General features: G+C 37.3%; 1 protein-coding gene across 1 annotated transcript in view; it reads left to right on the top strand.

The window, feature by feature from the left end:
- IQCH (IQ motif containing H) overlaps positions 1 to 23235 on the top strand; it is a 72609-nt gene that overhangs the window by 22162 nt on the left and 27212 nt on the right. The window contains exons 11-14 of the mRNA XM_074837144.1: positions 4726 to 4809; positions 7185 to 7360; positions 11662 to 11934; positions 13943 to 14134. Coding sequence (XP_074693245.1) covers positions 4726 to 4809; positions 7185 to 7360; positions 11662 to 11934; positions 13943 to 14134 — 725 coding nt within the window. The remainder of the gene's footprint in view (positions 1 to 4725; positions 4810 to 7184; positions 7361 to 11661; positions 11935 to 13942; positions 14135 to 23235) is intronic.

Raw genomic sequence — 23235 nt, 5'->3', positions numbered from 1 at the left:
ATGAAGACTGTAAATAAGTTTTAAGCTCTCGATTTTGGAGCCCACATAGCCTTTTATTTCATGATTCTGCTGACTACGTTTAACATAAATATACATTTGATGAACAACTGTTTTTAATTACACCTCTGTCTCAGTCTCATGTGAATATGCTAGGTTAAATCAGATGACTGAATCCTGTTTTAAAGCAGGATCGTTTAAAAGAAATTTATACATTCCAGTGTTCTAAACTGGGTAAAAATGTGAAGGAGAGCATTTATACAGGAAAAGCAATTATTAATTAGGTGTGTGAATTCAAAAGTCAGCAGAGTTGTTGCACAACAGGTACCTTCAAAGTTGTATTACAAAAATCTCAGGATAATCAAAACAGGCTAACATAAAAAAATTAATCATTATGTCCCTGTTTCTCTGATGGATTTGTAACATGCAGTGGAATTTATAAAAGTTTTTAAATTATTTCAGCCTCTTAAGTAAATTCTAAAACTCTAGGGAAATTCCACTTCATTTAGCACTTCACCTGGAGCCTGGGCCCTGATTCTGTAACGTGCTTTATGCAACCTTCTGCTGTAAATACAGGAATTTGTATGTGCATGTGTAGGAGGCTGCAGTATTCAAGTGGAAATTTTCCCTTAATAAAGAAGAAAGTAAGTAGCAAAGATAATTTGAGTGCAGATGCTTTCCTGGAAAATTAGGAAACCCATTTAAGTAGGGCATCGAAAAAAATATGTCCTCCAAAAGAGGGACTTGAAAGTGCTGTTTGCAAAAGTTATTCATGCTTGGTTTTGTTAATTGCAGTGACTATATCAAGAGTTCTAGTAGAGTTCCGTAGGGTTTTTACATGAATTAAATCATTATAAGTATTTAGCTTATTAAAATGTAATGCAAATACATGGCTTTTTTTTTTTTTTAAATGTTAAGATTGAACTGGTTTTGAGAAACAGCAACATAAAATGACTAAGAAATTGACCAAATTATGTTTGATATAATTTTAACAGCTTATATTTAAAATTTGAAAATATAAAAACCTAGAGTCTGTAAACTAAAAACCTTTAAAATATAAGAATAGAAATAATTTTAAATGTTTAATCTGCTCCTACACATTTGACATCTTAAAAAACATTTGTAAAACTTTGGGCCCATTACTGGAACACTTCCAACTAGTACCGTTGTGTAGTTTGTTCTCAGGTATTTTCCAGTTATGCTTTTGATCTGCCATGTCTTGTAGTATTTGTTTTGAAAAAGAACTGCTAAACACCCTGAAATATTTTGCCGCCTTTTCTTTAGCCTTATGGAATGTTACAATTAAGAAGTCTGTTTGAGTAGACTTCTAGCAAGCTGGACAACTTAAACAAGTAACATTTGTTTCAGTCTAAGAGGACGAAACATGCAAAATGACAACTGATTTCAGCAGGATTTTTTTTTTAAGGCCTGAATCTGGGTAATAATAAAAATGTGTCTAAATTTCAAGAACTAGGATAGAGCAGATGAACACCAAAACACAGAAGTTTGATGATACGCTGGTAGTGGTTTCTCTGTTAAAATAGAGCCTGAAATTCTCTACTCACATTCCCTTGACTTCAGCATTTAGGGCAAATCAGAGTCTGATTTTTCTTCCTATGCAAGTGGCATTCCAAAATGGAGATAGTCATAACTGTGAATTTCTCAGCAGTCTTCATTTTCACAACAGTTTCAGATTCATGTCAAGTTTCTGGAAATAATCCAGGAAATGGGATAGTGAAGGGCTTAAACTTTATACTGCTGTGAAGAACAAATATGTTTCCATTTATTTCACCAAAACAAAAACTTTGGATTTCTAGTATAGCTAAAAAAAGAAAGTAGATTTCGTTGTTCAAAGATTGTTCAGCATTTTTGTCAGCTAGTTTAAGGAAAAAGGAATTTGAGCTTTCTAATCAGATTTATTCCCACATTCTAATGGATGTATACACTTTTGCGATATTTGGGATTCAAATACTGTTTCTTTTTATATTCACCTGTTTTAAAATGATTGATCAATCTTTTTACCCAAATAGTTACATTTACAATAAATAAAATTTGTCACCTTATATAACCTACTGTATACTTATCAAAGCTTCCTCTTGTGTGATACAAGAATCCTTTTTATAAGCAGGCTCGGTTGAACAGTGGGTGCACCAAGCATAATGAGAAAAGTTATTATTTATTAGACATGGCCCAAGCACTGGGAAGCACGAGGTGACTGAATCCTAGATAGCTCATTTTCCTCCTTCCCCTTCAGACATTGCCCCATGGTTACTTAAATTGTCATGTCCTGTCCCCCTGATACATCTGTTTTCAAAGGCAAGTTTGAAAAGTGTTCTGGATTCTTTGTTGAGAGAAGACACTTTTGAGATCAGCAAAATTTATGAAGAAAATGGCAGTTAAAGGGCATTAGGTCATGGCTGAGCTTGAAAGGGGAGGTGGAAGCAGACCCTTTGCCATTAATTCATACACCCCTTATTTTAGTACTTCTGTAACTCTCCCTATGCTTCCCTCTGTGTGAATTGGGAGCGTTCCACTGAAGTCATTGCACATACACTACCGTAAAACTCATGTGCAGGAGGAAGGCCCTCAGTGTCCTTTCAGTGCTACTGAACTGAGCAATCAAAATCCTTAGTTCTTGCTTTGCAAGGTCGACCCTTGCATGGACCAGTCCCACCAGTGGGGTCCGGGGATGCACTGATGCCTTGTGCAAATGAACAACCACATCCTCAAGTGCTCTGCCATCGCTGGCTTTTGTCGACATCGCTATTTTCAGACACCATTTGGAGTTTAACTTACCCAGATTGCAGGTAGAGATCAACTGAAGTAGCGGCTCTTTGAATCAAAAGAGGAGCTTTGGCTTCTGGCAAATGCAAATTTATTTGAAAAGTTTCATGCATTTGTAACCAAATGCTGTGGCACAAAATCTTAGTGATAGGTAAACAAGCTGTACGTAATGAAACAGAAATGATGGCACAGGTTATAGTTATACTGGAACATGCAGACTGTGATCACAGTATCTGTAATTAATTTGGGTTGAATTTTGTTTAAGCTGCAAGGAAAGGAATATTAAGCCTCTGCTTTTAATAAGAACTGTCAGATGACCAGCCGTGTAAGTACAGAGCATTCAAAATGTATCAGGTGTGAGGATTAATGTGGTTCATAATGTCCATTGGAAGGTGAATGATTCACAAGGAGTGAATATTCCTCTCATTAAATCTAATGGGGTCATGTCAATGGAAGCTAATATATTGTGAATTAATATGTTTTATTAACATATCTAAGAAAAGTATGTGTGGTAGTTGGTATAATGCTCTAGTGTATCTACAGAACCATAGCAACATGCAAGTTTCAACCTTTGTTCAGTTGCTGCTTTAACTATTATTCCTTTCAAATAATTAGTGATTTTCCAAGTGATATTTGCATGTGATTTTTCTGCCCAGGTTTAGTTCTTAAAAACAAATGTGTTTTCAAGAGGACAGTTTAGTGTAGAGAAATCAGCTACTTCCTATGTTTTGAGATTTAAACGTTTTTAAATTGTTAGGCAGCATTGTTAGTGGCTTAAAATTGGTCTGGACCTGAGAGAACAAAATGAAGCCTTGAGACTAAAGTTTAAGTAATCAGAGCAAGCTTTTTCAAATTACTGTACCTTAATATTAGAGTGGCAAAAAAATCGATACCTTTTACATTGATGTAGTTCTGCAGGTGCCTGGTACCATTGTGCTAACTACAATATGTAAGTTTTACAAGAAATTACTAAAATGAAACTGGTGGTTTCCATTTCTCTGTGTTTTATTATGTTCTGCTCTCCTGTGTGCAAAATGTCATTGCCACCGCACTTTAGAATGCTGATTGCTTTTAGTAATTGTCCTTGTAATTTGCCTGGAAGATCCACTCTTAGCGTCTTCCAAACTGAAAGCACTGAAATACTGAGCAGATTTTAGTCAAACTAAGTTTTTCATAAGTTTCAGATGATTGGTCATGTGTAGATGTATGGAAATGTTGTAAGGATCTTGTTAGTGGATCAGTCAAGGTTTTATGCCAAACACTGAATGTTAGGCTGAACTTCCTTATTGATTCAATCGCAGCTACTGCAAGTAGCAGCTCGCATTGTGTGGTTGTGTGTGTGTTTGTATGTATGTGCTGATTAATTTAGAATTAGCTGAATTTAAAAATCACAGGATTAGAGATTATAATTACAGTGGCCATGTAATTTACTGCAGTCTTTTTAGAATGCGAGTGTGCAATCAGTTGAAGTCTGACCTCCAAATAGATAATCCAGGCTCAGACGCTCATTCGTTCTCTGCAACAAAGTGATCGGGTATCACTGAGACATCTCCTTAACGAGGTGGTTTTGTTGCCTTTTATCTGTGTGAAGGACAAAGTGTACCAGGATTCTTTAATGATGGTGTCATTTTTTTTCAGTGTTTGAAAAAATTCTAGCAACATGGAAGACTCAAACAAAATACTCAGTCTACGTGTTTAAATTATAAAGCTCTATGGGTCTGTAACATTTAGGTCTGTATTTAAAATCTCATGACATAAAAAAATGATGTTATATCAGTTCACTAATAAAAGTAAATTCATAAAGATGATGCAATTAGTGCTATACCGTGTTTGGGATTTGAAATACTTTTATTACAGCTTTTTAAAATCCAAAAGTCTGATTTCTTTCAAGTATGTACCAGGGGGGTTCTGAATAGTTTGTGGGGGGCTTTACTTGTTTTCCAGGATATTCCCAGTGTATCCGTGAGCATATCCCTGATCTTGCTCTCCAACAGAATATGCAGATGGGAAGGCTGTGTGACATACTGGGTATGTTATGAGCTGCTGGCTGCCTATTTTTTGATCATTATTTGCCCATAGGTGTGAGTAAAAGAGAATGACCAATGAGGACTTTCTTTTTGTATTAATGTTAAATATAGAGAACATATAAGCTCAGAAGTAATTTATCTGCTATGGCACTTGCTCCTGTCCACATTATTCGTAAGAAAAACATGCTGATTCTTTCCGACTCTGTGATAAGGTAAAGCAGCCTCATCCTGTGGCATGCTGAGCACCACAAACGATCGAAAGTGTTTAGTGTTCTACAGAATTAGGTAGCTAATTCTGCTAGCGTTTGTTCAGGCTCATACGGAGAGAAAGATGTGCTAGAAAAGAGCAAGCCCTTATTTAAACCAATTTTTTTTAAATTGGCAAATGAGGCAAAAGACATACAGCTAAAAGTTTTTCCAAAGAATGACAGTCCTCTTTTAAGCAAAGCAGTGAAGAGTATTATTTGTCAGTGACCAACTTCATTGGTTCCCTGGAATGACATACTTTACATGATTCATGTATATTTCAGTATCATTATTATTTTATAAATGCCATTTAGTAAGTTTGTAACAAAAATATATTAGATCCAGAAATTTACAGTTGCCTAAAATAATAATGTAATTGCCTTTATATATTATCTAGGCACTAATATTGTTTTTCCACAGTACAGTTTTATTTTTTTCATTTTTTTAACATAGTGGGTTTTTTGGCTCTAAAATGATAGTTAGAAACTTAAAGGGACAAAGTCAACACATTAAACAGGCATTCTTTCTCACTTTAGAATCTGTGAACATGAAAATTGGTTCTACTGTAAAATGTAAAATAGACCATGAGTAAGAGAAAAACTAGTTAAATATTAACTAAATTATTAACTAGATCAGATGCTTTACCTGTGCCTGGCAGCAGAGCATTGATATTTACCATAGTGGTTTTCTTTTTCTTTAGAATACCAGAGGATTTCCTTGCTTGTTGTGACCTCCTATGAGTTAATCTGTCTCTGGACCCCCACTGTGTTCAAAGGAGACTTGTGTATCTTTCTATAGGGCAGTGCTAAGAGTAGTAAAATATGTTGCAGCATTTTATGCAACAAATTCACTTGAGCTTGTCACTTTTTGACAGTGCAGTCCATTCAGCACTACAGCCGACACTAGCAAGTAGTCTTTTTGTACCCGAGCTGGTAAATATTCAGGCTCATTTTGCAAGTCTGAGTAAATGCCTCAGAGCAATAGAGTATTGAGTAACAGTTCTAGTGAACTGTTCTTTTAATTATTTTAAAAAGTTATATGGTAATGAACTGTATTACAGAAAGGCGCTGTCGAGGCTTCAGATGCAGGGCCGTTTGTCGGATGCTGTGCTACTGCAATGCTTCAGTTGAGATTCTGGCCTTACATTTTTAATGTGGGTTGTTTGCCTGCAGCAGTACGGCAAAACAAAGTGAATGAACGGGATATCTTGTTCCTTTATAACGTTAAGCTCAGAGTTTCCTTAGTCTGATACTTGTTTTGCTTCTGATTCATTCACATGTAATAGCAGTTGTCCCTGACACTTGCCAGGCTCTTGTTCCTGTGCCCAGTAAAGACAATGAAAGCCTTCCTACTGATTTCAGCAGGAGTTGGATCAAAATCTAGGAGTGCTTTTTGGCAGCGTATTCTATTGATGTTGCAAGGCCCATTAATTCATTAGCTCATCTAATAACATTAATATTTTAGAAGAGCAGAGGAGTTAAAATTTTCCAAACCAGCATATATTAAAGACTTTCACTTTCTCACCTCTAAGTGTTTGTGTATACACTGTCTTTCAGCCCAAGTTGTTTTACATGCAGAAAAACAGATTTTCACCCTGTGGTATTTAACTAGCTAATCTGCACACTCACATGCTCAGCAATAGTTATTAATGGTATCCTACCGTGAGCTTTTATGTGGACAGGACAAGAATAGGAACAGGCCGTGCAAAATCCAGGCAGCGTATGAAATTGCAATTTCATCAGCTTTCTAAACTTAATAGCTCAGTTTTATAATTTACTGAAGTTAATGGGATATATTTTTAAAGCAGTGCGCAATTCCCATTGATGTTAATGTGAGTCGCGCATATAAATCCCCCTGCAACACTTTCAAAATTCTGCCCCCAATATGTTCTGCAGATTGAATTCTGAAAACTAGCTATTTCTTTGGGTTACTGACCTGTCTTCAGAGAAATGCTGAAGCGCAGAAAAAGCAGTTAAACCACTAAGATTTGGGAATTACAGATTTCGTTTTTATTTCCAGTGCTCTTTTAGGGAAGCTGTTTGTTAGCAAATGATCAGGAATTACCAGCTTGCTGTTCTGAATGGAGTCTACCTTTCTTCCAGTAATGAACATTGTGCCCCTTTGTTTTAGATGCCAACGTGGACGTCATCTACATCTGCCCCCTTCATCTGAGTGAGGAGTTACTGCAGTATTACAATAAACTCCTGGGTCTGCAGGCAGCTGTTAGATCTGGGAACCCTGAGGACATGGGTGACCTGCAGGACAGGTTCAAAATTCTCACCCCTGAAGCTATAAACAGCTTCCCTGTGAGTTTGTCTTCTAATTACTACAGCTTGAGGGATGCAGTAAAATTAAATTGGAAATTTTATAACTTGTAACGCTCTGGTACACATCAGTGAAATATTATTGCAAGTTTAAGGGCTTTACTGATTAGACTACTAGTTAGAGCATTGGAAATAAATATCCTGGTTTAGCTTTATAGACTTAGTTGAGATAGTCCTATATTGGCTATTTGTAGACCACTGTCCCTTCTTACTATATGCTTGGGACTGGGAACTTGATAGATTTATATCTCTAAGCAAATTGTAGCAATAAACCATTCTTATTACTCAAACTTTATCTCTGGGTAGCCCAGCACTCAATCATTCATGCATTTGTAGTGTTTCTTGCAATTAAATTCAATGCAGAACTTCTTAAAGAACAGACCTTAAAACTACTTAGGTTAGGTAATAGAAAAATATTAGTTCTAAACCTCTCAAGTCAGTTTTAAATCCATGTGCTAAAACATGATCTAAAAAGAGACCTTAATTAATGTACGTTACATACAGTGTTTCTGAAAATACTGTAGTGTAGTGAAACCTCTTTACAGTTAGAGAATAATTTTATATTGTAAATATTAAATCCACTGTGTCTTAGCTGAGATGTGATTTTTTTGAAACTTTGTGGTATATTTTTATATCTTGTGGTATATTTTTATATCTTGTGGTATATTTTTTATATCTTGAGGTTTATATATGTGGTACGTATATATGCTTGAAGCATATATATTAGTATATATTAATAACCCTCTTCTAGTTATTTTGTTGAACAAATATTTGTTATACCATACACTAATTGAAACTGATAGCTTCAGAAGGTAAAGAAGTTTTTTACAATTCATAAATGTGTTGGTTTTCAAATGTAGTTTTATAGTAGTGCACTGTTCAGCAAAACACTTGCATGTATGTATGAATTCTTTTCTGTTGAAATAGTCTGAAAACACCAATGTGAGAAAAGTGCTTAGCTCTTTTGCTGTATAGGGAGGGACCCCTGAGTCAGACCTGTCTGATAGTTTTGCCGTAGTTTATATATTACAAATTCTATAGATATGAATGTGTTCTGTTTCTCTGAAGCTGGAGAAAAGCATCAAGATGATATTTGTGGTTTTAGGAGCTGGCTTTTCTTTAGTATTCTCCTTTTATCTGAGTACTGGAAACCTACAAGAATCACAGCTGCCTGTGCTGGGCCTTCACCTTGTAAAGTAAAATTATTGGGATGGTAAATCCTTGATAAATACCAGTGACATATTTTTTCTTTTTAAATTGCACTTTGACAATGTAGCTGGTTTTTTTCTGTGGATACTGGGGTTATTTTTCCAGTACTAACTACCAAATACTAGAAGCTTTAAGAAGCCTTCTACATAAAACATTGTAAAAATATCATCTAAAACACATCATATGGATAAAAGACATGCTGCTAAACATGGACAGGCTGTCCATGAATGGAAAACGTCTTTCATGATGATTTTGGTCATGGTGATTTGGCTGAAGTAGTTTTAATGTAAAAGCAGGTTGTTTTCAGGCATTAATCTCTTGTGTATAGCCTTCACTCTTCCAGTTGCTGTTGAAATATTCCAAACGAAGTTTCTTTTCCAGGTGAAGAGCAAACAGCTTTGTGAAAATTTATTATGCAGCTATGATTTACTGGGAAAAGTTACATGCTGTGATGTAGGGAGGTGACCTTAGTTACAAGGGCTGCGTGGTGCTCTCATGGCTGTGCACTGTGCTCTGCTCACCCCGCTGTGGAACACTGACAACTGTGTTCGTGCCACCAGAGAGAACGGGCAGTCACAGGTTTTATGTGATACCAGGTTGAGGGACACCCTCAGCTGTTCAGCATGGTGCACCTCTTTATATGCAAAATCCTCAAGCTACCTTGTTTTATTTTCCCATCTATTAACTAACGTGTCCAAGAAATCTCTCTCTTGTGTGGAGAAGAATCTGTACTCATAACTGATCCTAGTCATCCACTGGCTTCAGTGACTGTGGATGTAGCTGTTGTTTTGTCTGTGTAAGGATTAGAGCTTTATAGGTTCTTTTTAAGCATCAGTCTTCTGGGTTATTTAATAAAAAGCTTTTGTGGTACCTAATGTACCTAAATTTATTCCTAATATATGAAAGCATGACTCAAAGACCACATTAGCAAGGTCCTTTGAGCAGTTCTAGAAGCACAAATCAGCCTTGGCCAGTTTCCTAGCTATCTCGATAGAACTGGATGGAAGGAAAATCTGTGGAAAAGACACCCATACAGGTAGCCCTGTGCTCCCTGGCATCTGCAGAGAGAGGCTGTGAGAAAAGGGTGGCCCTATACCGTTGTCCTGGGGCATTTGCTGGCTGTTAGAATGACCTCTTGTGACTCGACGCATCCGGGTGCAATGTGAAACACTTCCAACGAAGAGTTACACTGTGCTGGTTCTCAGCTAGCAGCAGATCAAACCAGCAGAGTGGTAGCTTTGCTCATCATGCTGAGGCTGATGCCAAGGTCAGCTTCTCTGATCTTGAGAAGTTTAAAAAACAAAAAATCAACAGGCTTGAGAACCAAGAACTAGCCCTTTGGTTAACCTCAACCACCGTTTTGTGCAGTTGTGCTGGAATTCTGAGGATTCCTCCTGCTTTTACCTGCTCTCCCTGGCACTACTATATATCATGGCAGCTATACCACTCTCAAAGCAGGAATGAACTAGATTTTACAGCCTGTTTCCTGCACTCCTTAATTAACTGTAAAATCCATTATTGAGAGACACAAAGCAAATCTCGTCCCTACATCACCACTCCTGGCCCCAGGGAGCAAGTGACCGGGGCTGGAAATTGATCCTGTTCTCTACGTGGCAGAACTCTGCCACCAGACCAGCAGCATGGGCCATCTCCCTGCTTTTATACCAGTGCTCAGGAGAAAGGAAATGAATCAGAATGTTAAGAGTATCAGTTTTAAAACTAATGGAAAGGAAAAAAGACTCCAGGAAACTTGTTTCTTGTTCTTTTTGCCCTTATACTTCTGTGACTCCCTTTTTCCTACTAGAACTTTGAAGAGTATCTCGGTTCTCTAACTTATATCTTCACTGTCCTTGCAGTGTGTCTGACTTCTTTACAGAGAGACTTGGGCACTTTTTGGAGCTGTCTGTGGTATGAGAAAGCACTGAGGAATTGACAAAAGGGGATTCCTGGTTTGTCTACTTCCAGGGGCTCCCCCATCTCATTTTCCACCATCAGCCCCATCCAAGTGGTAGAGTCAGGATTTATACTTCAGTCGCTGCAAAGGCTCATCCAGGACTTTGAAGGAAAATATGCTGGGTTCTCCTGGAAATCCCTAGCAAATCCAGTATTTACGCTGTCCTGAAAAGGAGAACTTTCCTGACTAGGGCCTAAATTAGATGAAATCTCAATGTGAAGATTTTCTTCTTGTTACGATTAAGATTTGTTTATGGCAATCTATAGCAGTGGATGTCTCTTGTACTATTTCTGCACAATGTCCATCCCCATCTGTCTCAACCTCAGTGCCCCTCTGTCTCTCTGGAAAGATAATTTGGTTATCTGCAAGCCATGCATAGGATATGTTGTAGAAAATATTTGTGAGGTTTCACCTGCCATAACTGATAATCTTAGTTTAAATTTGGAGTTTATAGTATCTGTCATGAACAGCTTGTTCAGCAATAGATCTTCTTTTTTAGAAGAAATGAAAAATTCCTTCCAAAAAGTTGAAAACCTTGTACTTTAAACAACAACAAAAATACTACACTCCCCTCGCGTTGCATTTACAGTAGATATCAGAACTACTGTGTAATGGAAATGTATATCCCCAGTAATTTAATCTGATCAGTGAAAGCTTTTGTAAATCAAAGTGTTTTATTCTCAGAGAATCGCTTAAAATACTGCTGAACCGTATGGTGAAATACATTCCCTGCTATAGGGGTTTTTCTTCATTTTTGTATTGATTTTTAGGAGCTTTAGAGTTAAACCATGCCAGAAGTGTTGCTGAGATGAATCACTATTATCCAAAGGCCACCAGCCTCTCTGCCGACTGACAGAAGGATAATTCCGCATGGATCAAATAAATACAGATGTGTAGTAATTAGTTCTATTCCCAGTGAGCCCATTTCCAACACACTAAAGATGTGCACGATTATGGAGCCTCACCCCAACAGCTTTTATCAATTTAAACTGCTAAGCTACAGGATAGGTCATAACCCAGCCTGCTATTAATAATGTATTTATTGTGTGCAACATTATAAATTAGGTTCATGGAATAGAAAAGAACACCTTTTAACAAGAATAATGTTATCTTTGTGCAGAAACATCACATGTGTCTAGCCACTCAGCTGAAGTACAGCCCCAAGACAATCAAAAGGATAAAAATTCTTATCCAGAGCAGAGATGCCTACATTATTGGAGGGTTTCCCCACAAAGATGATTTAGCAGTGGCTGACATGCTAAATGTGCCTATATTAGGCTCGGTGCCAGACGTGGCTCATCTCTATAGTACCAAATCTGGAAGTAAACGAATTTTTGCCAGCGCTTGTGTGCCAACCCCTCCTGGCGAGTCTGACATCTCCAACAACGAACAGGTAAGCGGGAGGGGGGCTGGGATGTGTCAACATGCAGATGACTGTTTTCACTTGATAGGATGCAAACTTTGGACAACAGCAATGACTCTATTGAGTAGCCCCTAACTGGGTTTGATTAAATCGTGTGGGAGGTTGGGTTCTTTTTTGGCTCTATCTGATTAATTAAATGCGATTTGTATCCTAGTCAGGAAGTAATACAGTTGTTCTGGTATTCTCCGTGGTCTTTCTTGAGAATATATAAGGGCTTTCAAACAGTTTGTGTTGGTGCTCCACGGATGAAGTCATGGCCTGAATGAAAGTAATGGGAGTTTTACCAGTGACTGAAAATAGAGCAAGGATGTCTGAGAAAATGAAGTATTTGATGAAAGGAAAATTTCTTCCACTTAGGCAGTCAGCCTATTCAAATTGAGGTTCACTGAGCATATCTGCAGCTGAAGTTTTACTTGGTGCCCAGCTTATCATTGCTAAATTCACCGATCTTGTTAGCGTGACTAGTAAGAAAAGAACAAAATATTACTAAACTAAAATTACAAGACACAAGAGTTTCCTGTACTGTGTTCAGTTTCCATCTGTTTATTTTGCATTCAGTGCCTCAGAATTTCATTCTATAAGCTGATTTTGCAATTTGCAACGATACGTCTAAGTATGATCTGTACTGATATCTTAAAAAATATGTGTATAGTGGTGCTACAGGAAAATAATCAATGTCATGGTTTGTAGGTCTTCCTGCTTCTTAGAGAGGCTTTTCCCATTGCTTTGCTTTTTATTAATCACCTTTAACACTGAAAACAATCTAAGCTGTGCAAATACATTGCAACTTCCGCAGTAAATGAAATAAATATATGATCAGTGATCTGAAAAACAACTGTTTGATTTATTGTTAAATAATTTATGTGAATCGAATACTTTTGAATCATACTACAGTGTTATGGAAGTTCTACTTCTGGTTTTGACATTTTAGGTTAAATAATCAAAGCAGGTGATTCTATGTTAAAGCACAATTCAATTTTCACTTAAAGATAGCACATAATTCTTCATGATTGGTACAGTCCTTACAATTTTATTGATCTTTTCCATTACTGTAGGGCAGGCATCAAGAAAAACACATTTATGCGATTCTCAAAAGCCACAAATAATAACATCTGTAACACACATGTATTTTAGGTCAACATTTAAAAAAATAAAAGTCCCAAAAATTACTGTGTAAAAATGTAGAAGGCTCTAGCCAATGCAACAAGATCTGAAAGTATTTTACCAGGTTCAAAGGCATTTGCAGTTTCTAAGAAGCTAATTGCATCCTACACCAGCTGGGCAAAAGGCATTTTAAAGCCATTTAAATCTGTGTACATACACAAATAAATAATTAGCATTTTTATAAAGCCTGCCTGGTAACTCCTTCGTACATTTATAACCATATAATGTACTCTCCAGTAGGAAAATTTCACAGATGTTTTTGCTGGTTCCAGAATCTGACACGATTGTTTCTCAGATTTTACAAATAGTGTAGTCCATCCCATGTTATTCCTCGTCACAAACATTTATTGAGCTGTACTGATTACCCAAAACCTAAGATTCTGATCGGACAAAAAAGCCTGAGCAGGCAAATTCCTCTCTGCAGAATACAGCTGTGTTGACCACCAAAGGTGCTCCATTGCTCTGTGGTAGCCTGCCCAAGCAGACTCTAAGTGGTGAAGGGTGAAGACCATAGATTCTTCATCAAAAAATGTTCATGCTTTTTTTCGCGAAGTATCCAACATAAGTAACAACACGAGCATCACTAAGAATCAGAAACCATAGTTAAAAAATAAATTTCAAGTCCAAATATTTGTGAACTGGAAGTCTAAATCAAGGAACAATTTCATATTGTGGTAGAGCAAAATATCTTTGGTTCGTTATTCTGTTATGGTGTAGTTGAGAATGGTCAGTGTGAGGTTAATGGTTGGACTAGATGATCTTCAAGGTCTTTTCCAACCAAGATGAATCTGTGATTCTGTTGCTTGCTCCACAGATGATTAGTGTTCTCAGCCAGCTGATCCTTGACAATATGGAAGTGCAGCGTTGGTTGTTTAAAGCAAATGATGAATCTGGAGGAAATGGCACTGCCTATTGTGACGTTATCTCACATTTGAAATGCTACCACTGGGTTCAGGAGGAACGGCAGAGATACAGCCCGGAGACGTGGAGTAAGACGCAGGCACACGTAAGTAACAAAGGAGCGGGGTGTCTGGCTTGTTGTCATGGCTTCTTAATAGTCCACTGGGGCTGTTGAGGTAAATCTTTTCTCTGAGCTTTTATTTTAAGACATTGTTATGAGCTGACATTACAGAGTCCAGGCTAGCTTGTACACAGTCATAGGTAACAGTAATTCAAATAAAACAGTTAAATATTCCAAAATATAAATGAATGCCTCGGAATAAGTTGGGTGTCATAACATTTCCCTCATATGCAATAATGTGCAAATTTTACATAACTCTTTTTATCCAAACTGAGGACATATATAAATGAAAGTATATAGGCAGTAGAACCTTATACCTCCATAGAAACTTGGAATTATTGGAACACAGTGTCGGACTAATACAGTTGAAAAATACTAATCAATTTGAAACCACATACAAACTGATTACTTTATAATCTGGCTTTCTAAGGATAATTTTTTCTGTACATTTTTCCTCACTAATAACTTTTAAACCTGTTAGCTGTTTTCAGCTGTGTAAGACAGAACACTTGAGGTCTCCGAGATCATTAGCCTCCTGCATGTTTCATTACAGTGGGTGTTTAGGTAAGGAGAGAGATCTTATAAATACTTAACTGAGGGAAACAGTTTGCATGAACTCATGCCCTAGTAGATTCCTAAGAATCCACATGATTGAGAAAGGTTGAAAGATTATACATTTCAACTGCAGAAAAAGCCATATGAAACTAGACTTCATTAGTTCTGGCATTCAGAGAACTATTTGTAGTTTAAATATTCATTGGTATTTAAATGTGTTAATTTCAATAAGCATTTGATATTTCTGTATATTGTGCCAAATTCATTCCTAATGTAATGGTTTTAAAGCCAGAAGGAATGTATCCAGAAATAATTGTTTAATTTACATAAACTACTCATTATAGCTCTTTTGATTTTTTTAATTCAATCAAAACTGTTTTGAAATTTTTGTTTGATTGAATTATATTGTGTATTAAAATTTCAAATTGTGCTGATTACAGTTCTGTTGCATTTGACAACTACCAAATAATTCCACATTATAAAATAGAGCTTATCATCTCAAGCTGAAGGGCTAATTTCTCTGATCTGCTAAAGATCCCTCACTCTGTGCAAGTCGAGCAGTAGAAAGTAGAGCACTGGAGAGCAGTGGAAGCCTTGCCTGGCCACTGAGCTCTCTGGGACGTAAAGCCAACGGAATATCCAGATCCTGCTCCCGCCGTCCGCGTCAGTGGGGCAGAAGACATGGTTCACCAAGGCTAGTTCTTTGCCTGTAGAAGTGGAATTACCTCATGCTAGTATTAGTGTTCCTGTTTCCGTGCCTTGTTAATTTTTTCCTGGCTAAATGACTCTGAAAGGACATAGTGATAACTGGCTTGCTTCAGTTTCCCTTTTATACTGCATTTACGTTGAGCTTTGATGCAACCAGGAATCAACCCATTATGAGCCTTTAAACATAAACATTTGTTGGAAGTTGGAAAGTATACATGGAATAATGCATTTGGTCAGCAAGAAAGCTTCCATAAATCCAGAGCAGTGTTAAAGTGGACTTTGGCAAAGCGTGAAACTTGGTGCCATTTTGAATGTCTTGTTTGAATATGCGTGCTCAATTTTTTCTGCCTTCTGAGTTTAGCCCTCTTTTGTAGAACAGGAGACCTTTTTTATATATAATGAATTGCAGTCTCCACTGAGTATTACCATTGAGAGCAGAGGATTAAAATCATCCTTTGTTAAGGAGTACCATTGTAATGATACACATTTAAACATCAAAGCATTAGTTTATGAGCACAGGCATGCTTTAATGTCCTATTACAGTATGTAGACCTGTTTCTTTTGATAATGAAGACATTGTGTCATCGGCATAGGCTGCCACATACAAAACATATGCTGGCAGGTTATTAAAAAATTCAGCTTCTTGATGAAAGACTATCCTGCAGGCTAAGAGTACAGTGAAAAGACTCTCCATTCTGGTAGAATTATTAGAAATGAGAATATGACTGTAAGCAGTAAATTATGTTAATACTTACAAATAGCATCATTTGCATAGCACTTTAAGACACGATACCCAGATTTTCCTCATTGGTATGTAGTAGGCAACAGATTAAAAATAATGTACTTTGTGAGTTTGAACTGTGTAAAAATCTATTCCATCTGAAAATGAGACTGATTTTAGATTCCTCATTTCAAGCATAACATTGGGCAAACAAAAATGCAGGACAGGATTATCAATGTGTTTTACCTTGTTAACTAAATGCAGCATTTGAGTTATCTGAACAATTATTTTGCTACTGCGTAAAGGGTAGAATTCACAAACTATGCTGAATGTCTCTGTAAGGCCTTCATCCCACTGTGCACTGCTGAAGTCTGTCAGCATATAAAAAATTTCATCTTGAGGCCCAGATTCTAATTATATTCAATATCAAGAGAACCGCTGCCTCCACAAGTGCACGTTTGACAGTCGTGAGGCCATTTGTGGAGACATTCGCCAGGGTGAAAAAGAATATCAGGATCTGGCCCCAGTTACATGCAAAAAGATCAGTAAGTACTGAGAAACCTTAGCAGGTGAGACGTCTTGCCATGTGAATGACTGTTGCAGGGAGCAAATAAATTCCCAGATTTTTAGCTGGTTAACATATGCATGTAAGGCATGGGTGCTGTGTGAAATGCTCTTGTGCCATTCTATCATGATTTTTCAACCTATTTTCCATACCAATTCAAGCTTTGGTTAGACTGTACCTAGCAAAAAATGTGGTTCTGCTACTACTAGAGTAAGTGAAAAAATAGTAAGACAATTGCATGAGGGCCTGTCTGGAATATCTAGAGAAAGATATCCATACTACTTATTAATATATGGTATTCCAAAGTATGCTAAAAAGCTGGGTATCTCACTCTTGTTGAAAGTCAGCAGTTCAGTTTTTGGAAAATCTCATCTGTACTTATACGGACCCTTGGTGGGAGACTGTATAAATTCGTGGAAGAGAAAACTATTAACTCTCATCACTGATAGTCTCTGGCTTAGAGGAATTCTGAGCTGCAAATTGTTGGAGGCTGGGAGAGTATCTGGGGAATGGATATGCTTGCCCTGCTTTCACACTTTCCTGAGAATCCACTTGTGACCACTCTCAGAGACAAGATTTGGGGCTGTGCAGGCCATACAGCCGTACTCCCATGACCTTGAAGATGCTCAGATGCCCCCTCAGAATTCAAGCTGAAGAGTGGTGGAAAAGCCATCTACAAAGTACATTTGGTGCCTTTTGTTTGTTTTTGAACAGACACTGGGGCTGTCAAAGCCTCCGATGCCTCCTGGTCTCTGACTGCAAATCTTGGGACTCGAACAGAACACTTGCAGTCCTCTTTTAGAAGAAAGATAACATCCCCTTCCTGTTAGCGTTCCCTTTTTTCTTCTTTTAACAGTCCCCTTTTACATAAAATAATACAGGACTATGCAGAGATCCCATCCTCGTGTGTAACTATAGAACTCCAAATAGTATCTAAATGACTAGATTAAATTACTAGTCAAATTAATTTTAGAATTATCTTTTATTACACTGCAACTCTTAATTAACTACCAGGACCAGCAACATGATGTGAGTTTACCTAGCAGCAATCCTGGAGATAATGAAGATCAGACTGAAGACAAAAAAAGGGATAAATGTGGGGATAAAGAAGAAAAGAGCTGAAAATACAAGAATAGAACAAGAGACAGAAAAACAAGCAACAAATATTCTCTCAATAAGCCATTATAATTGGCCATAACTACACAACCATTTCAAAACTCTCCATTAAATATCTGTTGTAGAAGAAAAAAGCTATTTAATGCGCTTGGGCAACCTACCGTTTTAAATGTTACACTGTTTGAATCTTACTGCCTCCAGTTGTGTCACAGTATTTTGTCACGGTTTCTTTTCCTTATAGACTATATCTTGGTTAATTCACTAAAATGTGTGAGAGGAAATAAAAATCTTTTCAAAAGGTGACAGATCTGGAAAATCCAACTTTCGGACTGAGTTGCGTAAAGCAATAGTCAGACACTGGTTGCAGGATTTTGCATTGCTTGCTGTTGGGAAATCACAGTTTTGAAGGTCAAGAGAAAATGATGCAAAACCATGGCTGTTCCTTTAAATTAAAATATTTTTTTGTCAACTTTCAAAAGTCCTGTAATAAGTAATAGATAAACTTTGTGATTCTCTGGAAACCAGGAATAGTGGTGAGATTTTTAACTGGTTGAGTGAATTGCATTCACTGTAGGAAACCTGAAGCTCACTACCACATCTTGTTTCTTTACTGAAGTAAGGAATTCAGAGTAAAGAGCATATGTTTATAAACAGGCCAAATTAAAACCAAGCGTAATACTGTTGAAAACCTAATTCTAGCAACATGGCATTGCCACCACGCTATCATTTCTGACCACCTTTGAACACAGTATAGCTTTCAAACACTGCTTTTTTCCTTTCTGCTACCCCTTCTCATTTTCCCCACGCCAATCACCTTTTGTAAAGGCACCAGCTTTGTTCTAGGGAACGCTGCAGATATTATGGAAGCTGGAATAAATTGCAAGCAATTGGACTGATTTTAGTATTAACACCTGAAGTCTACCGAGGGGTTCTTAAGCAAGTAAGTCTCTGCTGCTGCTCTTACTGTACCCATGCAGTTGCAGGTGTGGTATTTTTTTTGGCCTGAAGAGGGCCAGAAACTGACAGAGACACAGAAGGTGCATTTATAGCATTTTGACATGTTTTTAAAATTTCTTCTGGTATGATGCTTAATAGGAAAAGAGAAAGAACCCAAAGACTTAAAGAAATCGGTTCCCTATAAAGCAATACAGCTGGAGGCTGTTTCCTAGTACAGGCAGTGCTCTGTCAGCAATGTATCCAAAATAGTTTAAATATTCACCATATCTGCAAACAGTCCTTAGTGCTCTTACTCAGTTTATTAATATATCTGTGTATCTGCTGTGGTGATGTTTCAGGTGATTCTCAAACCTTAAGTAAAATAGAGCATGATCATGGTATCCCTTGGTTAAATGAAAGCCATGATATCCGTTCCTAAGACTTGCAATACTCAAGATATGCAAGCTGTTGGTTTGTATGTCCTATTGATTTAATATGCTTCTAATCAGTACATAAAGCTATAGGCCTGCAGTGTTAATTTTTCATATGCTTACAAAGTACCCTTTGATTTTCTGTCACGCGTTAATTACAGCGTTTTGCCATTAAATAGGAAGCTTTGTGTAAACTAATTACTAGGTAATCATTGTCTACCGCAAGCGTGCTGTTTGTACCTTTTATTTTATTCTAAAAATGCACAGATCTCGCAGTCTGGAACCACTATACCTTCCAGCCATTAGCTCTCACTAATTCATAGCATTATTGTGTTAAGATTGTAGGAGTTGTAATTGTTGTGGTATCAGTGCTGTTAATTACCGGAGTAAACAGTTGAAATGGTGCCAAGGTCTATTGTACAAGGCAGAGGAAAGGAGGTTTAAATGTTACTTCCACCATCTGGGGACTGGAGTAGAGGCAAATGCTAGAAAACAGCAGTGAGGCAATATCAGAACTTCAGCTCCAGGGTTTTAGGCCATATGGATCCAGAATATTTTGAATCAATTGAATTTAAGTGCCAGTTTGTAGCAATAACAGTGTGGAAGGAGAGGATAAAGCAAGAGCACTAAAGAAATCTGAAATCCGTTAATGTTATCGCATCCAATAAAATGCCTGCTTGGATTATTTTAAAAACGTTTATTTTGCTAAAATCCCAAAAGTAACACATAGGCAACTCTGAGAATAAAAGAAGTTTAACTGTGTGTTGTTTGTGAAACACAATGCAGGTTTTGTCTGACAATTCCTTTAGCATTACAGCTCAGCAATTTAGATAAAATTCCTGGGAAGTGACTGTGGATTATCTATGTCTTTTTTCTTTTTGAAATCACGTTTTTGGAATTCATTAGAATCCTTTCTTTAGAGATACAAGCCATAAAGGAGGGCAAGTGAACAAAATTTAAAGAGATTGAAATAGAGAAAAACAAATCAATTAGGAAAATATTATTAATCTGAGGGCACCTGAATTGTTCGTGCGTTTGCAAAAAAAATACAGAAAAGATGCATTCCAATATTACTTACCTCATTTCGTGTGAGGATTAACATCCCAATGTCCTGAACTTACAAATGCTGCATTTGAAAGAAACATAGAAATTTTTTTTAAAAGAGATTTTTGAAGATTATGACAGTTATGTTACGTTTTCTTTGCTCTGAAGGTAGATGTGGAGAACCTTGAAAAACAAACGCTGCAACCTTGCAAAAGACATGCTATTTATGCATAAAATAGCGATGATTTTTTGGATTAGAAACACAAAGTATTTACTAAAATTGTCCTAATCTCAAATTAACACACTGCATAAACGTGCAGAATTATTTGACCAGCTCACGGAGCTTTCAAAATCCTCTTTCTGTCTGATTTTTGGTAGCACAGGCTGTAGTGATTTTATATTTGATTTCCCCACATATATTGTTTTTCGAGATGACATCTACAAAAAAGGGATCTTGCAGCATATTGCTGTTGCCAGTTTAGGAGTGTTCAGAGGAAATAGAAAGGATCTCTCTTTCTGAACAATCCTGGTTTATTTATTTTTTATTGGTCTGTTAGCAGATGTTGAAGTAGTTCAGGGCACAATGTAAACATGTGCTTTTCAATGGAAATAGCAAAGTATACAATGAAACAAGCAATTGGGAGGGGGTTTTTGGACTAGGCCGGTGGGGTTTTTTTTTTCCTTTTTTTTTTTTTTTATGTGGGTGTATGTAGTTGAATTTAGAATTAAAAGAAGTGCTTGATCTTTATATATTGAAATCCTCAGCGTGCAGAGTGACAGCGTGAGCCAGAACAGAAAACCATGGCCCCATGTGGTGTGAAAAAAGGAACAGCAGTTTAAGTGCTGGAAAGTTGAAAGAGAACTAACCTTCTTATTCTTGTAGTCAAGGAAAGTGGCTGTTTTGTGCTTTTGTATTGAAGCATAGCATATGTGCCTCAGTTTGACAAAAAGCCTCTTGAGTCAAAGCAACCCTAGTCCTGTGTGCTGATCCAAAGCGAAGGCCATGATAATGAGGGACGGGCTCTCAGGAAGCAGTGAGTAGATAATACTACATAAGTGGAGAATTTTGTGCACTGTTTTCACCATTCTACTTAATGCAAGTCACAGCCACGGTGAATCGCTTGCCATACAGCTGAAATGGGCCATTAGCTATCAGGGAAAATTGTCTTTGCTACTTTCAGCAGATGGAGCAAATATTTTACAAAGCAATTTTACATACGAAAAACATTTGTGTTACTTGGTAATGATGGCTGTTTTACATGATGTTACCTTCTATCAGAACATACTTTTCCAGCTCGTGGAAGGCAAAATTGGCACTTTTTAATTTTAAAATTTGCAGTTAACAATTAAATGCCTGGGCTTTAAATCAGGTTGCAAACTTTAAGTAGATAGGGTATTCAGTGTTATCACTTCCAAAAACATTTCTATTTTCATAAACCTCTCAGATTGTTTTGTTCAGTGCAGTAGATTGTGGTTCTGGCCAGCATGTACCTGTCTGAATTAGAAAAAATGGCAAATCAGTTTAATTTGCAAAATAGGAAATAATAAAAGTTATTTGGACAGTCAGACGGCCTCTTCCCATATAGCCATGTGTGCTGGTGTCGCTGAGAACATAAGGATAAGCTGGGCTGGACCAACTCATGTCAAGGCAGCTGGAATAAGTTATCGTAGCTCCACTGACTGCAGTCAAAAGGATGTACTCTATAAATGGTCTGAATTGTCATAGTGCCATTGAAGTGGCATAAATTGCCGTAGCTTCATTGACTTCAGCAGAGATGTGGCAGTTTGTAGTGCTGAGGATCTGTCTGCTGATTTTATTCTTCTCTGGCCCAGTCAGCTTTACTTATTTGGAGTTACTTTCTTCACTCTATTTGCTTGCAAGGTCTAAATACTTTCCGTTCAATCTGATTTTTAGCTAAAAAGCCTTAGGTCTTTCTCATGCATTCTACTCTGCAGCCTCTTTCTGTCCCCAGGTCTTTCTTCCAATTTCTAAGTTTATTTCTTCTTTCTGTTTATTTACTTACCTCCTCAACAGGCTTTTCTTTGCTGACTGATCTGTCTCGAGTACATTTCCTACCAGTGCCTTCAACATAAGCCACATTTGGTCCTAATTTTTTGTTGCAACTGCCATTCTAAGAAAGCTTTACAAAATTCAGCTTGCAGATGGATGAGAAATTATTTTATATTTAAGGAGAAAAAGGTGTCATTTTTTTTTCATGCTTATTCATTGTTATAAAAAGGTGCAAACCAGATTTGGATAGATTTAGATGTAAACAGTATCTGGGCTGCTCCTTTTTTACTCGTGCTAAGAAACATTTGAACAAATGCTCCCCATTTCCATTGAGCCTATGATTCTGAATTGTTTTGGGCCACACCAAGAGATAAAACATTGTTAAGCTCTGCTGGAGATACCGTCCAATTTAAATGAAATTAGGCTACCGAGCACTGATCCTTTTAAAAGGTTTGACTTCATGAGTGAATGTTGGATCTGGGCTTGAATTTGCCTACTAAAACTCCCTATAATCAGAAGTATTGACTTTTTAGAGCTTACAGTTGCAAAAAAACTTCAACTAGAATCCTTAAAAAGCGGTTCCCTGACTCCCTTCTGTGAACACCTTGATTGTCTAGACATTGCTTGGTAAAAGCCCTGTTACGTTGGGTTTGATCTCACAAGAACATTTTTTGGATTTTCTTGAATTGGTTATTTCTTGAACAGCCCCTGTCTTTTTTCTATAAGGGGACTGGTTTTGACACATGCATCCTTCACAGTCAGCGAGTCCTGAGGGTGCTTTGAACTGCGAGATGCTGCTGAGCCGGGTGCTGTGTGTCCGTGTTGCCCTGACCCAAGCTCAGCCGGCAGTCAGCTCCCCTTCCAATGGGCTGACCTCGTTGAAGCAGCAACACTGGCTCTGTTGAGGACATACCACAACAGTCTTGCCCGTCTGATGTCCATCATATGGACTAAGAGTAGTAGCTTATGATGGTGCTTTATATATAGATGAGGTGAATG

The sequence above is a fragment of the Strix aluco genome, chromosome 12 (assembly GCF_031877795.1).
Source record: "Strix aluco isolate bStrAlu1 chromosome 12, bStrAlu1.hap1, whole genome shotgun sequence".
NCBI classification, from domain to species: Eukaryota; Metazoa; Chordata; class Aves; order Strigiformes; family Strigidae; genus Strix; species Strix aluco.
Note: the sequence above shows the minus strand (reverse complement) of the source record. Positions and strands in the feature narration are given on the sequence as shown.